Source organism: Pelophylax lessonae (assembly GCF_965119305.1).
Source record: "Pelophylax lessonae genome assembly, chromosome: 1".
NCBI classification, from domain to species: domain Eukaryota; kingdom Metazoa; phylum Chordata; class Amphibia; order Anura; family Ranidae; genus Pelophylax; species Pelophylax lessonae.
In genome coordinates this window covers 121,677,892-121,698,901 of record NC_138768.1, presented here as the reverse complement: position 1 = coordinate 121,698,901, position 21,010 = coordinate 121,677,892, and the positions used below count along the sequence as shown (strand labels likewise).

At 40.5% G+C, this 21,010-nt stretch overlaps 1 protein-coding gene across 1 annotated transcript in view; it reads left to right on the top strand.

Annotated features, from left to right (window-relative positions):
* IPO11 (importin 11) overlaps positions 1-21,010 on the top strand; it is a 926,630-nt gene that overhangs the window by 620,634 nt on the left and 284,986 nt on the right. Inside the window, exons 24-26 of the mRNA XM_082270245.1 lie at positions 10,469-10,564; positions 11,612-11,725; positions 18,704-18,825. Coding sequence (XP_082126371.1) covers positions 10,469-10,564; positions 11,612-11,725; positions 18,704-18,825 — 332 coding nt within the window. The remainder of the gene's footprint in view (positions 1-10,468; positions 10,565-11,611; positions 11,726-18,703; positions 18,826-21,010) is intronic.

Below are 21,010 nucleotides of genomic sequence, written 5' to 3'. Positions count from 1 at the left end.
ACGTGCCAATAAATATAAGTGATAAGAATATATAAAAAAATGTCTGCCAATAGATAAATAAGTGCAAAGGTGCAAGAGTGAACGAATTCCTCAGTATATATATCAGTGCAAAACTGGCAGTAAAAAGATAATAAAAATATATAGAAAAAGTGTCCGTTTAAATAATCCAGCAAATGGATCCAGACCAATGTGCAGTCTCAGTGACTTAAAAATCCAAAAAAAGAGTCCTAGATAGGTGAAGTCCGTATATGGTGGTTGAAGTGCTCTTTTCTCTATGCCCAAAGTAGGGTGGGTGGGCAGAAGGAAAAAGTGTTCCCCTGAGCCTGGGGTCCTGCGCTTACCAGATTCCCTTACCCCTACAGCGGTAAACAGCAGCTCGACCCGCTGTTTACCGCTGTAGGGGTAAGGGAATCTGGTAAGCGCAGGACCCCAGGCTCAGGGGAACACTTTTTCCTTCTGCCCACCCACCCTACTTTAGGCATAGAGAAAAGAGCACTTCAACCACCATATACGGACTTCACCTCTCTAGGACTCTTTTTTTGGATTTTTAAGTCACTGAGACTGCACATTGGTCTGGATCCATTTGCTGGATTATTTAAACAGACACTTTTTCTATATATTTTTATTATCTTTTTACTGCCAGTTTTGCACTGATATATATACTGAGGAATTCGTTCACTCTTGCACCTTTGCACTTTTTTATCTATTGGCAGACATTTTTTTATATATTCTTATCACTTATATTTATTGGCACGTATAAGAGCATACTTACCTATTGTCATTTTATGGTTACACATGCATTATTCATTTTTTCACTTATATTTATTGGTACTTTTTGGAGCATACTTACCAATTGTCATTTTATGGTTATATATTTATTACTGGACAACATTTGATCATTATTTAATTTTTTATCACCTCACTTTTTGCATTCACTTTGGCACCACTTTTTGCACAATTTGCACGTATGAGATTTATTTGCTGATGTAATTTATATAAGGTTTTTATGTTTTAGAAATTACACAGAGACCTGTTCTGATTTTATACAGGTTTTGTCATTTGATATCAGATTTTAGTGGATTACACACAGATTCTAATTTATTATACAGACTTCCATATAAAACCTCACTGGAAGCATAGTAACCAACAAATATATTCCTAAAAACACCCCACCAAGCAGCGCCAATCACTTCCTTCCTCCTTCACAACCCTTACAATATATACATATATACTTTTTTATTTTGGTGTGTGTATGCCTGTTGGGGATATTCACCACACTATTTGTACTGGTGACTGCTGTTATGGAAACAGAAAATGGGCGGAAATCCTACATTTTTCAGTTGTCTGGATACAAGGGGTGAGGAGAACCTTCTAATAGAGTTACTCTTACTTCATTTGTGTCTCTGAGACAGGAAGTAAAAGGAAAGTTCCCTAATGGTGTACAAAAAAAGAAAAAAAAAAATAACCTGGCAGGGGGTTTTAACCCTTCTGTACTCTATCCAAAATGAAAAGAAAAACATTTTGGCTATGCGTACACTTTAGTTATGGTTATATTAACCACTTAAGCCCCGGAAGATTTTACCCCCTTCCTGACCAGGCCCTATTTTGCGATTTGGCACTGCGTGACTTTAATGGACAATTGCGCGGTCGTGCGATTCTGTACCCAAATGAAATTGACGTCCTTTTTTTCCCACAAACAGAGCTTTCTTTTGGTGGTATTTGATTACCTGTGCGATTTTTTTCCTTTTTGCGCTATAAACAAAAAAGGAGCGACAATTTTGAAAAAATAACAATATTTTTCAAATTTTTTTATATGAAATTCCCCCCAAAAAAATTTAAAAATCTAAATTTTTTAACATTTTAGGCCAATTTGTTTTCTGCTACATATGTTTGGTAAAAAAAATTGCAATAAGCGTATTTTGATTGGTTTGCGCAAAAGTTATTGCGTTTACTAACTAAGGGAAAGATTTCTGTCATTCTTGGTGTTTTTTTTTAAACGAGTAATGGCGGCGATCTGCAATTTTTTTTTGTGGGACTGCGACATTGCAGCGGACAGATTGGACCCTTGACTGACATTTTTGACACTTTTGGGGGGACCAGTGACATTACTACAGTAATCAGTGCTATACATATGCACTGTTACTGTAAAAATGACACTGGCAGGGAAGGGGGTTAACTTTATTGGTGATGCAGGGGTTAAGTGTGTCCCTAGGGGCGTGCTTCTAACTGTAAAGGGGTATGGCTAGTGATGTAACCATAGAGACATACGATCCTACATTGCAGGATTGTATGATCTCTGCAGTTAGATCAGGGAGAATGACAGGCGGCTTTGTTTACATCAGCCGCCTGCCTTTCTCCCTCTCCACGGGGAGATCGCGAGTGACCGGCAGACATAGGTCCGCCTGTCACACGCACGGACTTGTAAGGGAACGAGCGGGGGCGGGAGCGCGCCTCCAGCGGCACGCGCTCGCCCCCTAGAGGCTCTCAGGCAAGCGACGTAGTACTACGTCACTTTGCCTGTACGGGGCTGACCGCCGCAGTAAATAGTCGTGCGGCGGTCGGCAAGTGGTTAAGAAGGGTAATTAGCGCAAGATCTGCTTTCCGACAGCATGTTATGAAAATAACTTTATTCCAACTTTGAAGCATGGTGGTGGAGATTTTATGTGTAGCAGTTGCCATGCCACTTCAAGGCCCGAGTACTTGCAGGTCTCGAGTCCGTTATCAATTCCGAAAAAAAAATCAGTTATTTAATTGGAAAAGTATACTTTTTAAATGTCTAAAATGTTATATTTTCTTATGTACTTTCCTCTTTTCACTTACAAATTAAAGGTTAACACCTTCTTTCTTCTGACTTTTTTTTCTTGTCTGTTTGTGACAAAGTAAATGATTTTATTGTTATTGTTTTCAAACATGAATAAACTCAATTTGTTAACTTCATAAGCTGTTGGATGCACTCAAATTGAATTTTTATTTAAATCTATCATATATGGATGATTTTCAGTTCCGTGAGTTAAACTTTGTGAGCATATTATTCTGAGCAAAGCCAAAAGGCTGCTGAAAGTTTATCGACAGGTGCTGAAGGTTGTTGTATTTATTTATTATTCCTCTGATGTTTACGCTAGTCACTGGCCAGAAAAATGAAAGTGCTATTTTCTGATGAATATTCTGTTAGTGGCCACTGTATGAAGTTTTAGCAACAGAATTTGAAAGTAAATTTTTACAAGCTGGTGACTTATCATGGTCTTGCATTTTTTCCCCCCACGTTGGGTCTGCTATACGCTTTTGAAGCGACTGAGTGAAGAAGAAGAGATGAAAGTCTAAGCTGCCCCTTTAGTTGTTTTATCGGTTCAGAGTCTTCATAAAAACAAACTGTAATCTTAAAGAGACCCTTAAAAAATTGCAGTGAAAAAAGTAAAAAATGTGTATGTGTAGATATATATATATATATATATATACACACACAGCTGCAAGAAAAAGTATGTGAACCCTTTGGAATGATATGGATTTCTGCACAAATTGGTCATAAAATGTGATCTGATTATCATCTAAGTCACAACAATAGACAATCACAGTCTGCTTATAAACTAATAACACACAAAGAATGAAATGTTGCCATGTTTTTATTGCACACACCATGTAAAAATTCACAGTGCAGGTGGAAAAAGTATGTGAACCCTTGGATTTAATAACTGGTTGAACCTCCTTTGGCAGCAATAACTTCAACCAAACGTTTCCTGTACTTGCAGATCAGACATGCACAACGGTCAGGAGTAATTCTTGACCATTCCTCTTTACAGAACTGTTTCAGTTCAGCAATATTCTTGGGATGTTTGGTGTGAATCGCTTTCTTGAGGTCATGCCACAGCATCTCAATCTCTATAACCTTACACAAATCTTAGTATTTGCTGTATCAAATATTTTCAGACTGATCAATGCTTCATGGTTGCCAATTATGTTAACAAAAATCTATGAGAGTTAATCTATCTCAGACAATATTTGGGTTAATAATGAGAGTTCTATGACTGTGTGAAAACTTTAACACAACAATTATTTATTTGTATAAGGTTTGCCAATTCTACATAATTTACAACAATCCAACTATTGTACATACTACAAAAATGTAAACTATTCCTGGGTTCAACTAAACAAATACAATGCATAGAGTATAGACTCATATACACACACTATGACCGACACAAATAAAATATACAATGTACCCTTACTCCTTAATCCATAATTACCTCTAGTGATGGCTCTAGCTCTCCCATGCCAAACAGGAAGTCACCCTGTCTCACCGAACCTAATATAGACCCATATCCCATAGCCTTGTATAGGGCCATTCTCATTGGTTCAGCTATCTTGCTTTGTCACTTCCTGTGGGCGTATCTCTTCCCAGATTGGACCATTTCCCCCTCCCATAGTTACGCCTCGTTCTAACCACTCCTTTTCTGTTGGGGGGGGGGGGGTTCGTTTACTCCTCACTGTGGAGTAGCTCTGAAATGGCTACTTAAGATATGCAAGATGTGTCCTGGCTCCAGAAAGTCTCACTTCCAGGATGTAAACACGGGTTGATACTGTCCGTAGTTGTTTATATGTAAACAGCAGTTGCCTGCATTTTAAATGGACTGGTTAAACCGGTTCCTTTAACTGACTGCTAAAGAAAGTCTCACAGCTTCATATAATTGACAATCCTCTCTCAACTAAATGTAAAATCCAAAACTCAATATCTTGAAAAATTAATATTTACATCCATCTATTTACAATTATTATAGGAGATTTATGCATAACTCCTCATCCTCACAACACGTTAAGGTAGATTACGCCTAAACCCCATATGGCAACAATCGGGTTGAGGTCAGGACTCTGACTGGGCCACTTCAGAAGGCGTATTTTCTTCTGTTTAAGCCATTCTGTTGTTGATTTACTTCTATGCTTTGGGTCATTGTCCTGTTGCAACACCCATCTTCTGTTGAGCTTCAGCTGGTAGACAGATGGCCTTAAGTTCTCCTGCAAAATGTCTCGATAAACTTGGGAATTCATTTTTCCTTTGATAGCAATCCGTCCAGGCCCTGATACAGCAAAGCAGCCCCAAACCATGATGCCCCTACCACCATACTTCGGAGTTGGGATGAGGTTTTGATGTTGGTGTGCTGTGCCTCTTTTTCGCCACACATAGTGTTGTGTGTTTCTTCCAAACAACTCAACTTTGGTTTCATCTGTCCACAGAATATTTTGCCAGTACTGATGTGGAACATCCAGGTGCTCTTGTGCAAACTGTAAACGTGCAGCAATGTTTTGTTTGGACAGCAGTGGCTTCCTCTTTGGTATCCTCCCATGAAATCCATTCTTGTTTTGTGTTTTACGTATTATAGATTCGCTAACAGGGATGTTAGCATTTTCCAGTGACTTTTGTAAGTCTTTAGCTGACACTCTAGGATTCTTCTTCACCTCATTGGGCAGTCTGCGCTGTGCTCTTGCAGTCATCTTTACAGGACGGCCACTCCTAGAGAGAGTAGCAGCAGTGCTGAACTTTCTCCATTTATAGACAATTTGTCTTACCGTGGACTGATGAACAGCAAGGCTTTTGGAGATACTTTTATAACCCTTTCCAGCTTTATGCAAGTCATCAATTCCTAATCGTAGGTCTTCTGAGAGCTCTTTTGTGTGAGGCATCATTCACATCAGGCAATGCTTCTTGTGAAAAGCATACCCAGAACTGGTATATGTTTTTGTTATAGCGCAGGGCAGCTGTAACAAACACCTTCAATCTCATCTCATTGATTGGACTCCAGTTGGCTGACATCTCACTCCAATTAGCTCTTGGAGATGTCATTAGTCTAGGGATTCACATATTTTTTCCACCTGCACTGTGAATGTTTACATGGTGTGTTTAATAAAAACATGGCAACATTTCATTCTTTGTGTGATATTAGTTTAAGCAGACTGTGATTGTCTATTGTTGTGACTTAGATGATGATCAGATCACAATAATGACCAATTTGTGCAGAAATACATATCATTCCAAAGGGTTCACATACTTTTTCTTTCAGCTGTGTATGTATGTGTGTGTATATGTATGTGTGTATATATATATATATATATATACACACAGTATTTCACAAAAGTGAGTACATCCCTCACATTTTTGTAAATATTTTAATTTATCTTTTCATGTGACAACACTGAAAAAAAATGACTCTTTGCTACAATCTAAAGTAGTGAGTGTACAGCTTGTATAACTGTTAACCTCCAGTCAAGCATGGTGGTGGGAGTGTCTTGGTTTGGGGCTGCATGAATGCTGCTGGCACTGGGGAGCTACAGTTCACTGAGGGAACCATGAATTTGAACATGTACTGTGATATACTGAAGCACAGCATGATCCTCTCCCTTTCGGAGACTGGGCTGCAGGGCAGTATTCCAACATAACGACCCTAAACACACCTTCAAGACATCCAATGCCTTGCTAAAGAATCTTAAGGGTAAAGGTGATGTACTGGTTAAGCATGTCTCCAGACCTAAACCCAATTAATCATCTGAGGGGCATCCTCAAATTGAAGGTGGAGGAGTGCAAGGTCTTTAACATCCAACAGCTCTGTAATGTTGTCATGCAGGAGTGGAAGAGGACTCCAGTTGCAACCTGTGAAGCTCTGGTGAACTCCATGCCCAAGAGGGTTAAGGCAGTGCAGGAAAATAATGGTGGCCACACACTATATTGACACCTTGGGCCCAATTTGAACATTTTGACTTAGGGGTGTACTCACTTTTGTTGCCAGCGGTATAGACATTATTAGTTGTGTGTTGAGTTATTTTGAGGGGACAGCAAATGTACACAGTTATACAAGCTGTACACTCACTACTCTACATTTCATCAAAGTGTCATTTCTTCAGTGTTGTCACATGAAAAGATATAATAAAACATTTAAAAAAATGTGAGGGTTTACTCACTTTTGTGAGATACTGTTTGTGTGTGTGTGTATATATATATATATATCCATCCATGCCTGCTTTTTAAATCTTGGCTTGCTGCTGCACCAACTTGGTTGTGTGTGTTGAAAGTACACCTTTCCCTTTTTTTTTCTTTTTTTTTTTGCTAGTTTTAAGTATCTTAGTCTTTGTCATATGAATGTGACCCATTATAAGTCTGTCCAGCAGAATCCACACTCACACACTGCACCTATTAATCTCTGCACTTGAGCTCTAAATGTAGGGACCTGTTTAAATCACAGTAAAATAATTATACAAATGCACTTTGTATACAGCAGCAGCCACTTCCCACATTACTGTTTTTTTGTTCCCTTCAGAGCAATTTCACCTCAGAGCTTCTTCAAAACCATTATTATACAGCTGTCGTCCTCTTTGTATATTTAAATTGTTTTACAGTTACAGTGAGATATTAGCATGAAGCAGATAGAATTGGAGTCTACCTCTGGTTGTCCCATTTTAAGTCAAAATGTAGAGTGAGAGTTTAATTTGTACCACAGTGTGTGTATGTGGAGCTTCCAGAAAAGTTTGATATAAAATACAAACAAAATAATGGAATGATTGAAAAACTAAAATAACATTGTCATCATATTGGCACTTAGGAAAGAAAGTAATTTATATTTTTAAAAAAGTATTCATGTCTGCACTTATTATATGATTGTAAGCCTTGTTATAATATTTATTTTATACTTTTTCATTGAGCTGTTATGTTTGTTTCCTTATTTTTTTAATCTCCCCTTTTCTTCACACATACATACTTTCTACTTGTTAGCTAAAATTCTCTGGTGCTTCTGAAGCACATTACATGCTGCAAAGAATGATAGACAATGATCAAGATGGCAGGGGACAGGCAAGGATCAAGAGAGGTATAGGACAGGCAAGGATCAAAGAAGACGGGACAGCCAAGGATCAATTGAGGCGTGGGATAAACCGGGATTGAGAGAGGCAAGAGACAGGCAAAGATTGGGAGAGGGAGGGGACAGGCAAGAATCGAGAGAGGCAAAGATCAAGAGAGGCATGGAATAAACAAGGTTTAAGAGAGGCAAGAGACAGGCAAAGATTGGTAGAGGCAAGGGACAGACCAGGATTGAGAGAGGCAGGAAACAGGCAAGGATCGAGGGAGGCCAAGTGCAGGCAAGGATTGAGAGAGGCAAGGGACTGGCAAGGATCGAGAGAGGCAGGGCACCGGCGAGGATGGAGAGAGGCAGGGCACCGGCGAGGATGGAGAGAGGCAGGGCACCGGCAAGGATGGAGAGAGGCAGGGCACCGGCGAGGATGGAGAGAGGCAGGGCACCGGCGAGGATGGAGAGAGGCAGGGCACCGGCGAGGATGGAGAGAGGCAGGGCACCGGCGAGGATGGAGAGAGGCAGGGCACCGGCAAGGATGGAGAGAGGCAGGGCACCGGCAAGGATGGAGAGAGGCAGGGAACTGGCAAGGATCCAGAAAGGCAGGGCACTGGCAAGGATCGAGAAAGGCAGGGCACTGGCAAGGATCGAGAGAGGCAGGGCACTGGAAAGGATTGAGAGAGGCAGGGCACTGGCAAGGATCGAGAGAGGCAGGGAACCGGCATAGATGGAGAGAGGCAGTGGACTGGCAGGGATTGAGAGAGGCAGGGGACAGGCAAGGATGCAGGGAGGCAGGCAACAGAGAAGGACCTGGAGAGAAAATGAACAGGCAAAAGTCATGGAGAAGCAGAGAACAGGCAAGGTCTTTGAGAGGTGGGGACAGGCAAGGATCTAGAAAGGCATAGGACAGGCAAAGATCAGGAGAGGTGGGGAACATTTAACCACTTAAGCCCCGGAGGATTTGGCTGCTAAACGACCAGAGGGTATTTTGCGATTCGGCACTGCGTGGCTTTAACGGACAATTGCGCGGTCGTGCGACGCTGTACCTAAACGAATTTGGCGTCCTTTTTTTCCCACAAACAGAGCTTTCTTTTGGCGGTATTTGATCACCTGTGCGATTTTTTGATCACGCGCTATAAACAAAAAAAGAGCGTAAATTTTGCAAAAATAGCAATATTTTTCCCTTTTTTTTATATGAAATTCCCCCCAAAAAAAATGTAAAAATCAAAATTTTTTAATATTTTCGGCCAATTTGTTTTATGCTACCTATGTTTGGTAAAAAAAATCGCAAAAAGCGTATTTTGATTGGTTTGCGCAAAAGTTATTGCGTTTACTAACAAAGGGAAAGATTTTTGTCATTTTTGTTGTTTTTTTTTTTAACGCGTAATGGCGGCGATCTGCGATTTTTTTTGCGGTACTGCGACATTGCGGCGGACAGATCGGACCCTTGACTGACATTTTTGACACTTTTGGGGTTACCAGTGACATTTCTACAGTAATCAGTGCTATATATATGCACTGTTACTGTAAAAATACACTGGTAGTGAAAGGGTTAACTTTATTTGAGAGGGAGGGGCTGTGTGTGTCCCTAGGGGCGTGATTCTAACTGTGATTGGCTGTGGCTTCAACTGTATGCAGAGTGATCAATGGATCTACATAGTAGATCCATGTGATCATCTCTCATACAGAGAGGAGAATGACAGGCAGCTTGTTTACACAAGCTGCCTGACTTTCTCCCTCTCCCCCGCCGATCGCAGAGTGGCCGGCGGCGATCGGGTCCGCCGGTCACACGCGCGGGGGGGTCCGTGACCACGCGGGAGCGGGAGCGCGCCTCCGGCGGCGCGCGCTCGCTCCCTAAACCCTCACAGGCGAGCGACGTAGACCTACGTCACTTTGCCTGTGAGGGGCTGACCGCCGCCGTAGATAGTCGTGCGGCGGTCGGCAAGTGGTTAAGGATGGAGAGAGGCAAGGATATAGAGAAGCAGGGAAAGTGGCAAGGATCGAGAGGCAAGGAATAGATGAGCTTGGAGAGGGTAGGGGGACAAGCAATCTCATAGAGAAACAGGGAATAGGCATAGGACAGACAAGGATTCAGAAAGGCAAGGATCCAGAAAAGCATAGGACAGGAAAAGATCCGAAGAGGCAGGGGATAGGCAAAAACTGGAAAAGGCCTAAGACAGGCAAGGTTTAACAGGGGGGGCAGGGGACAGATCTGGTCAAGCATTGTGCATGAGTGGATTTGGAGACAGAACAGAGAATTGAATGAATGTATTTCATGATAATTGTTGAAAATAAGTAAAATGTGGAAATGTCCTATGTCAATCACACAGAGATATGTATACAAGTAATAATTTGCACACAGTGGCCTATTGGTTAGCACTTCCGCTTTGCAGCACTAAGGTCATCTGTTTGAATCTCAACCATGACTGCATTGAATTTTTTCTCTGTGTGCTTGTGTGGTTTTCCTCACTAATTAACTATATGGGATAGAAGCCTTAGATTGGAAGCTCCTTGAGGTCATGGACTGATATGGATGTACAATATGAAAGACATAAATTGTTGGTGTTGTATAACTATACTTGTAATAAATCGATGAAATAAATATATTTGGTTAATTGCTTGGGTCTTGTTTTTTTTTTTAGGTGCTTGAGAATGTCCTAATGGTTTACCCCGACATTGGCCCACAGATGTTTCATTCCCTTTTACCTCCGGTGTTTAGGGGTATTCTTGAGGGAGAGGTAATTTGTTAAATATTTTATATCTGTGTTGATAGCTTATTTTTTTTCTGATAAAAGTGCATTCTGTTTACATGATGTTTGTAAATATTTTGTGACTAAAGCACGCCCACACAAATTATTTTTAAGGGAAGTGATGACGGTAAATAGCTTTTGTTTAATGCAAAGCTGAGCTACATAGCACTGTGCAACCATGTGTGAATTGCAGCTAGTGTGTAGCTTGCACCTTAGAGAAGCCATTTATTTAATCACTTTTCAATTACAGGTATTCAGTGCCTTATTAAGAGACTAAAACACACTTATGATATTCAGATTTCTGATGGGTGTCAGACATAACAGAAAGTAAAACGAAGTTTCTCTAAAGGATACACAGACAGCTATGGAAACAAGCTTATGTAATGGAAGAGGATACTGTTAGAATTTCCCTTCGATTTTAATTTACTTCTGTTTGTTCCCCCCTCACTTCTTGTCCAGGTGAAAGGTGTCAGAAGAGAAGTTTCTACAAAGGGAACATATAATTTCAAACCTGGCAGTGGTTCAAACCACTGAGCTCTGAGTGTGTTTTATATATATATATATATATTTATCTTTTTTTTTTTTTTTTTTCTGTTTTTCGATTTTTACAGCTGTTCAGGGCTTTGCTAAAGAAATTTACTCTCACTTCTTTCTTTCTTCTAGTTTTAGCTATACATACAGTTTACACAGTAGGCCCTGCAAAATATGAGCTCCTTAACTACCTAAAAAAGCAAATGCTGCAAGGCCAGAATAAATCTGTGAAAGTGCCTGCTCATGGTATATCCTCAGAGTAGCAGGTTTTTCAATGCTGTTGTGCAGACAAGCTGCAAGGGCTGTGTTGGAGATTAGTGATTCTTTTAAGAGATGCATACTCACTATAGTCTTTCAGCCAACACCCTACGGCATCTTTTTTAAAAAAAATGGTGTTATGTTTTATATATTATATAAGGTACAGTATTATGTTTGGTATGACAGGTTCTATTTTGTGTTATTTGCTCTTGAGTCTTATATACTTCCAATATGTTTGCCTTACAGAGGTATCCAGTTGTTATGTCAACATACCTTGGAGTTCTTGGTCGTGTCCTGCTACAAAACAAAATTTGCTTTTCCTCTCTGTTAAACCAAATGTCACAGGAATGCAATCAGGAGGTGAGTATGAGAAAATAGTTTAGCACTTTGTCACTTACAGGCAATATAACAATGGGCTGCATGTCACAAATACAGCATACTGTGTATCCTTTATGAATGTACAATGACTTCTACGACCCCAATTCTTAAATGCTGGGACGCTGTGTAAAATCTACATAAAACAGAATGCAATGATTTGCAAATATCATAAACCCATATTTTATTTACAATAGAAATGACATGAAATGTTTAACCTGAGAAAATGTAAAATTTTAACAAAAAAATTTGGTAATTTTAAGCTGAGAGCAGTAACACAGCTGAAAAAAAAAGTTGGGACAGGACAACAAAAATGTGGCAAAATAAGTGGTACTAACCAGAAAGAGCTGGAAGAACATTTTCTAACTAATTAGGATAATTGGCAACAGCTCAGTTACATGATTGGGCATAAAAGGGCATCTTAGAGAGTCTAGAGTGTCTTAAAAGTAGATGGACAGAGGTTTACCAATCTGTGAAAAGTCCAAAAATTGTCAAACAATTTCAGAATAATGTTCCTTAAGGTAAAACTGCAAAGACTTTAAATAAATCATCATTTACAGTACATAATATCAAAAGATTCAGAGAATCTGGAGAAATCTCTGTGCGCACGGGACAAGAGCCAAGGGCGAAACAGAATATTGGATGGCCGTGATCTTCGGGCTCTCAGACTGCACTAAAGACGGGCATGATTCTGTCATAGACATCACTGCATGGGGTCAGAAACTCTTCCAAAAATCGTTGTCTGTGAACAGTTCTCCATGCCATCCAAAAAGGCAAGTTAATGCTCTGTCATACAAAGAAGAAGCCTTATCTGAACATGGTCCAGAAACACTGCCGTCTTCTTTGGGCCAAAGCTTATGGTCTGTTACAAAGTTGAAAACTGTTCTGTGGTTAGTCAAATCAGAATTTGACATTCTTTTTGGCCACTGTGGGCACCACATTCACCAGACTAAAGAGGAGAGGGATCTTCCAGCTTGTAATCAGCGCTCTCTTCAAAAGCCTGCACCTCTTGATGGTATGGGGGTGCTTATGGAATGGGTAGCTTGCACATCTAGAAAGGCACTATCAATGCTGGAATATATATCCAGGTTTTAGAACTTTAGAACAGCATACTCCAATCCAGACAGCATATTTTTTTATGGAAGGCCTTGCATATTTCAGCAGAACAATTTTTTGGAATTGGGGTTGTAGATAAGTGCATTCTCTGTTACCCCAAAATAATATGCTTATGTAGCAAGGTTGTAAGTGATCCTACTCGATTGATATATATATCTATATATATATAGATATATATATATATATATATTGTGATCTTTGGGGGTTATTTAGCTTAGTGTAGAGCCTACCAGTAAGCTGAGTCTACGCCAGTTGTTCAAGGGCTTGTTGACCCACTTTTATTAAAGAAAAATAACAAATATAGTCCATCCAGGATTCCCACGCAGGGGTTTCAACTTTACACAGCAGTAAAGAAATAATAAGCGAATAATACCAAGCCAGCTGGCTCTCTGGTCAGCACTGCAGCTCAGGCTTTAACCTCGGTCCGCTTGACCCTGTACCAGTGTCCCTGTTTGGTACACACTCTGTACCCCTGCTGACACTTTTTCACAGCTTCCTTGCTGCTCCAGCCCACAGGCTTGGGCCCTCCATCTGATCTGTCAGACATGCACACTTCTCCCTTGCATGCCAGGACTCCTAGGGAGGGTGAAGCCCCAAACCCTGGTCCTGTCTCTGCAAAAAGGCCCAGACCCACCTGCACAATCAGTGTGCTGGCTGTTCCCAAGACCTGGTACCAGGATTGGAGATTTCATCCCACCCTGATCGCTATGAAATCTCCAGGCTCCAGGTCTCCAACTGGATTTTTAGAAAACAATGAGGAACCCTAAAAGCCAGTGAGTGTACAGCTTGTATAACAGTGTACATTTTCTGTCCCCTCAAAATAACTCAACACACAGCCATTATTGTCTAAACCGCTTGTTACAAAAGTGAGTACACCCCCAAGTGAAAGCCCCCGTTCACACTGGGGCGACCTGTAAGGCGACCTGGTCGCCTGACAGGTCGCCTTCCATAGAGAAGCTGTGGACCGTTCTAATAGGAGCAACACAAGTCGCTCCGACTTAGAAAAAGGGTCCGGAGCTTCTTTGGGGCGACCCGGAGCGACCTGCATAGACTTCAATGTTATGAAGTCCGTGCCGGCCGCTCCGAGGTCGCGGGGCGAGCAGCGTGCCGTGACCTATGAGGTCGCCCGGCAAAGTAGCGTCGCCCCAGTGTGAACGGGGCCAAAATTTCCAAATTGGGCTCTAAGTGTCAATATTTTTGTGTGGCCACCATTATTTTCCTGCACTGCCTTAACCCTCTTGGGCATGGAGTACACCAGAGCTTCACAGGTTGTCGCTGGAGTTCTCTTCCACTCCTCCACGACAACATTATGGAGCTGGTGGATGTTAGAGACCTTGCGCTCCTCCACCTTCCGTTTGTGGATGCCCCACAAATGCTCACTAGGGTTTAGGTCTGGAGACATGCTTGGCCAGTCTATCTCCCTTACCCTCAACTTCTTTAGCAAGGCAATGGTAGTCTTGGAGGTGTGTTTGGGGTCGTTATCATGTTGGAATACTGCCCTGCAGCCAAGTCTCCAAAGGGAGGGGGATCATGCTCTGCTCCAGTATGTCACAGTACATGTTGGCATTCATGGTTCCCTCAATGAACTGTAGCTCCCCAGTGTCGTCAGCTTTCATGCAACCCCAGACCATGACGCTCCCACCACCATGCTTGACTGTAGGCAAGACACACTTGTCTTTGTACTCCTCACCTGGTTGCCGCCACACATGCTTGACACCATCTGAACCAAAAAAGTTTATCTTGGTCTCATTAGACCACAGGGTATGGTTCCAGTAATCCATATCCTTAGTCTGCTTGTCTTCAGCAAACTGTTTGTGGTCTTTCTTGTGCATCATCTTTAGAAGAGGCTTCCTTCTGGGGCAACAGCCATGCAGACCAATTTGATGCAGTGTGCGGCTCATGGTCTGAGCATTGACAGGCTGACCCCCCCCCCCATCCTTTTAACCTCTGCAGCAATGCTGGCAGCACTTTCCCAAAGACAACCTTTTGGATATGATGCTGAGCATGTGCATTCAACTTCTTTGGCCGACCGTGGCGAGGCCTGTTCGGAGTGGAAAATAGATGAAAAATTAGATCAGCGCAAAACAATACCTAAAATAAACAGCAGCTGGACACTCAGGGTCAAATGATCAAATCCCAGGAAAAGTCAAGAATAAATTCAGTGCAGCGCTTCACAAAAAAAATTACTATACCATATTATTAAATAATAAAAGTCCCATGCAGTGACATGTGGTCCAAATAAATACCGTTCTTGGGTGATCAAGTGCCAGAGATCCTCCACCATTAATACAAGCCTCTCACCTCCAAGGGCGACCCCTGAATAAACAGATTGGTCAAAAAGCACTTGTTGCCTTTAAGGCACAAGAAAATCACCAGCAGAGATCCCCAATCCAGCCAGACGTAACCAAAACAGGAAAAAACGAATGATGCTGACAGATGAAACACTCCAATGGCTCCCAAGGGGATAACATATAAAACAAAACGGATATAAAGTGCTCTCTGTTTAAAATAAACTGCTTTATTGAAGTAAAAAAAGGCTTACATATGTAGCACTGTAGCCCAGTGCCAGGCAATGCAGGCTTGTAGCGTGTGTAGATGTAACAAGGCAGAACAATCACAGGTGACATCAGATGCTTCCCTCCTCCTCCGTACACGTTCCTTCCCGTAGGAGAGACTTCTTCAGCGGATGCAGAGGCAAAGACGGCACCCGCTATATGTAGGGAAAAAACTGTGATCAGCACTACATGAGCCTGAAAGATTAACCCTTTTCTAGTTAAACTGTTGTTCACAACATCACTGTTCCTCAATGTGACATGAACATCCCCTCTCACTGAAGTCTTGTCAAATCATTATAAATCTCACAGTAGGGCTGAAGTAGTGTTGAAGTCGAACTTTAAATCGCACTACTTTAAATGACAAAATACCCGTGTGGCAGGCTTAGAAATATATTTACCTAGAAAAATAGTGACGTGTTCAATACTTATTTACCCACTGTACATAGTCATAATGATGAAGTATGTCTAGATACACACATGAATATATACAACAAAATCTAATACATCACATAACATGTGATTTGGTATTTCTTGTAAAGTGAAGCTTTATCTCATTTACTAAGCTCTGAATCAACTGCACTTGCAAAAGGCACAGTCTATTTGCCTTCAGTAAATCAACCCTTAAGAACCAAACTTCTGTAAGAAGACTGATAAGATTATTGGAAAAGGTTCTGAAGAAAACTAAGAAACCAAATTGCTTTAAAAGACTAATTGGCTACTACAATAAATAATTACAAAGCACTAATGCTGGGTACACACGTGCCGAAAACGGTCCCTCTGTCAGAATACAATAGCACAGCAGGGTAAATCCCTGTACCATCATCGCTTGTGTTAGTATGGCAATCTCTCATTTTTTTCTATTTTTCGTTCAGCCCACTGGATTGAAAGAGAAAAAGCTTAGTATGTACCCAGCTTGAGAAGTGCAGCTGTTGAAATAAAACTTGACTACTGGGAGAAAAGACCAAAACAACGCTGCTAAAATAAAATTAATCGGCTACTGGGGAAAAAAAACGAAGCTGCTCAACAAATATTAGCAAAGTGCTGGACTTGCTAGAAGAATATAGGTGCTTAACAAACAGAAAACCAAGCAGCTGAAATAAAACTATTTGGCAGCCCTATTTGAGTTAGCCTGTCTGCATAGAGAGCAGCAGCTACAAAAACTATACCTAACAAAAGAGGTCTCAGTAGTTGAACATGTGGGTCAGTGGTTGCCTGAGGCTGATTAGGTAGCTTAATTTATGTCTGCATGTTTGCATATAGGGGAAATCAGGAACTGCCAAGACTATAATATTCATGACAATAGATGTGACAATGGTAAAACTCATTGGTTCCTATAGTGGTCATATTTGTATCAGAGCTGCAGGAGCAGCTATAATGATATCTTGACATTGGACAGCATGCTCAGAATGGTGCGCACAGAACCATATCTCAACAAATTTGGATGGACTTAACCATGTGACTTCACAGATCTGTGTCACATAATAAAAAACAACCTTGTGCAATGATAATGATGAAAAAGACAGTCCTAAAGTGAACAAGTAACCAAATTGAGAAGATTACCTATATTAGAAGCCATATTCCTCATAGAGGAACCATCTCACAGCAGTTGGTGAGCAGCAATGGGGGATGGCAGTACTGCTTATTAGGGTTTAAATAGGAAAACTATGTGCAGGGAAGGAAGGACAGCTCTGGGGATCTGAGGAGGAGGAGTCTGGCATGGCTGGTGACAGGGGAGGTGGGAGAGGAAATAGAAAGTCCTGGGGATTGGAGGAGGAGTCCAGCAGAACTGGAAAGGAGGGAGGAGTCTTGCAGAAGTTGAGTGACAGTTAAGCAAAGTCGGCGTGAACAGGGGGTAGAACCCAGAAAAAGTGAATGACAGTACTAATAAGAAAATTATGTAATAGAATGCTAAACCGAAAAATGTTGGTAATTACTAATGATATATATAAAAAAAAAATCAAATTAATTAAAAAAGTTTATAATAAACAAATAATTAAATAGATGTATGTGACAGATGAAAAAAGATCAACTAGGATAATAAATAATAAAGAAGCGATGAAGGAAACATTTTTGATCATTTTTTTATAATCATGACTTTTTTTTGCACGTTCTTTAACCCTGATGAATGGGGAGAGCATTGCCCCTAAAACACATTTACTGTTTTTTATTATTTTTTTTTTTTATCAACAATTAATATTGGACTTTTTTAATCCAATTTTTGTCTGTAGCCTCTGATGTTATGTCATACCTTCAGAAGAAAAGGTTACTGTCCTATCATGCCTTGCTTGAAACTCTGTAAAAACCTGAAACCTTGGTATAGGGCAAACAGGTAGGCTGTATCTAATCCCACTTCTCAGTGTTTTAGGCTTTGCCAGAAGAAGGGCAGGGTGGCAAACCTAGCTTTGTGAAAATAGAGCATTTCAGACTAATCTTCTGAATATAGAACATTTGGGGAGCTGTATTGAGAAAGGGAGCAGCAGGCACTGTAACAGTAGAATGTGGCACCTGCAATCACCTGCGCCAGTTCACTTATTTTAAAGTGCTTCAAATGTTCTCTACGACCATGCTAAAAAAAGATCAACACAGGGAGACTGATTTGCAATCACTAAAAAAATTAAAAGCCTGTACCTTACACAGCATAAAAACTTATATATTTTAATTATCAAGTGGTTCACAAATTGGCTGGATAAATCCATTGATGAACTTGATAACCATTTAAACATTCACTACTTTGATGTACAAGCACAGATAGATAGAACAGGCAGCTACATAAGAGTTACATGGTAGGTATTTTGAAGTTGCATTTCTGTTCATTTAAATATCTCGATTATATCCTCTTTCACACAACTTGTATATACCTTACAGCTATGCTCTCAGAAATAACAGAACATATAATTGCAGCACAATTCCCCAGAAACATTCAGGTAACGAGGTTAGAGTTTCTGGTTTACATGACAAATGACAAGGTCCAGGTTTTTCATTTGTTCTGTAGGAGAAGCACTATAAATGCAGTGTAACATCCAGCGAAATGAGTTCTTATTCACTAATTACAAAAGAAAAGAGCCTCTGGGCTGCGTTAGAACACACTTCTTCCTATTTTGTAAGGAATTACTGCTAGAATAATTATACAGTCATGGCTTTCATCGCATCCTCGGCTGACCAGTTCAAACTGTTTGTTAAGCCTGTTTATTGTATGAATGACCCAGGAGACAGGACAGATTATTGCTGCAATCCAGAGTGAGTTCTGTAGAACACTCAGTGTTTTTTTTCTTTTTTTTTTTCTAATCTTTAGGCTAATTTAGTACTTGGGAATGTAATTGAAATGTGGGTGGATCGAATGGATAACATTACACAGCCTGAGAGAAGAAAACTTTCTGCCCTTGCTGTTATTTCTTTGCTGCCTTCAGTTGACAGGTAAGAAGAAATGTATATTATTTTTTATACACTGCTTGGATATGAAGTGGGATTGATGATTGTTCTATTTCAAATGCCACTCTATGCATTGACATACCTCCTTACACCCAGTCTTTACCAACAGTGTAATCATATGCTGACTTGATACTATCCACAGACAGCTTAACAGACAGTGAAACACAGAAGTTAGATCCAATGCAATTTTACTTCAGATAATTGCAGTATAGAGGATGTTTGAAGAAGACGACAGTGACATTGTCTCTCCGATGTACTAACACTGACTGAGGGAAAAAGGAAGATCCTGAACTAAGTAGCACCAAACATAAGACAAGGAAAGAGGCAGATACCAAATCACATCAGTAAACAAGTTGCAATCACCTAAAACCACCACTAGATGTTGCATACATTAAACAATAACCTTATAACCTGATACAATTCAATGCAACAACAGAAAAAATATGAATATGTGGGATAGAACACTCCCGCCTGAAATGTTTAGATTTCACTCTAACATAATATCAGTCCATAAAGGATGGGACTAAAAGGAAACGAGAGGGAGAACATGCAAAACATAACATATATGCACAAGTCCAAAAATCATCTAGGAGGACCTTGGCGTTGATTCTCAATAACTGAAACAGTCCTTGCAGATCACTTTTCCATAGGTGGCAAAGCCTGTGTAACCACTTAGATGTAGAAGTGGAAAAAGTCTTCTTGGTAGTAATGAGGAATCAGTCTTTGGGCTCCCACTGGGACTTTATATGAAAATAAACATTTGTTTTGCATTTGCTAGGTGTACATCCATTGATGATGATTGATACTACTCTGGAGTATCTACCATAGATAGATGGTGATTTAGAGTGGGTAGTTACACCATCCATGTACTGATAGATATCTGTATTGTCATACAGGATCTCATCATTAGTAGATTCCTGGACACCTATTTAAAGTTCAGTCTTGTTGCCATCAGTAATAATTTGAGATATTGTTTTACTGATGCTTGTGTAAGAGGATTCTCGGATGTAGACTTGATCACTATTTTGAGATTCCGTACCACTGACAATCAGTGCTCTTACAATCATTTGTAAGTGCGCACAGTCATTTTTTTCTGATTCTTTCTGGAGAGAAGAGCAAAAGTAAATATGTAGCCTAGTTCGATTTTTTGGGCATTAGGATCGTTACAAAGATCACTATATACAGTTTGTGCACTCTTCTTATACCTTGTAGACTCCTGAAATGTCTCTTCCCTGTAGAATCATGATTTTGGCATTCTCTTCCAAAGGTGATATATAGACTTGAAGCTTTAAAGCTGTACTTGTAACATGCGGCTTCCAGTGTAGAGATTTACGCTCTATCAATAGGTATTTGATTGCACTCAATAAGTATAGGAAGATGAATTTCTTTAGTCTCTTTTATGTCTGATACATTTAATTCGTCTGCAGGGGCAATTTTTCTTGTGGTTTCCACTGTGCCAGCACGTGTGCAGGGTGTAGGATCGTACTTCTGTCCTTTAGTTATACATATGAAAGAACTCTGAAGTAGCAAACAAATGACTGTGAAGTTGTCTAAAACCACATAAATCCTGACAGCTTACTTTGGTTGTCGCCAAGGAAACATTTTTCACCAGACATTGATTTTCCCTAAAATTCCTACATGACGTAGCTTGCTATATTTGTGTACTTAACTGTAGCCTTGCAGTTTCTGGCAAAGTGTTCTGTGTATGTGAAACGTCCAAATCAAATGTCAAATCTTCAAATTGCTTTCCCTTTTATTTCTGATACTTTCTCATGGGGATGTCGTTTATCATGATTGAGACAGTAGGAGTTTGAGTCTTTTCTTCACTGTCACTGCTAGTAGCAGATGCAGCTCGCATCTTTCCAACGGACACAACCTTTCTAGAGTTAACAATCATCTTTAAATCTCAGGTACACTCTCAGAACTGGGCTCCATCCAGAGGACTGATAACTTTTGGCATGGGTAATAAAACAAACAACTAGCTCTTTCTTTGGGCTAAAAGTGTACCGTACAATGTCCTGCTGGCTGATCAAGAAAAAATGCTTTTTCTCTATCGTTCATCGACAGACGCAGCTATGCTTAATCATAGACTATAGGGTTATGCGCATCCCACTAGGGATAGGCACTAGGCAGAAAAAAACTTGTCCACGCCTATAGGGGCTGTCCCAGC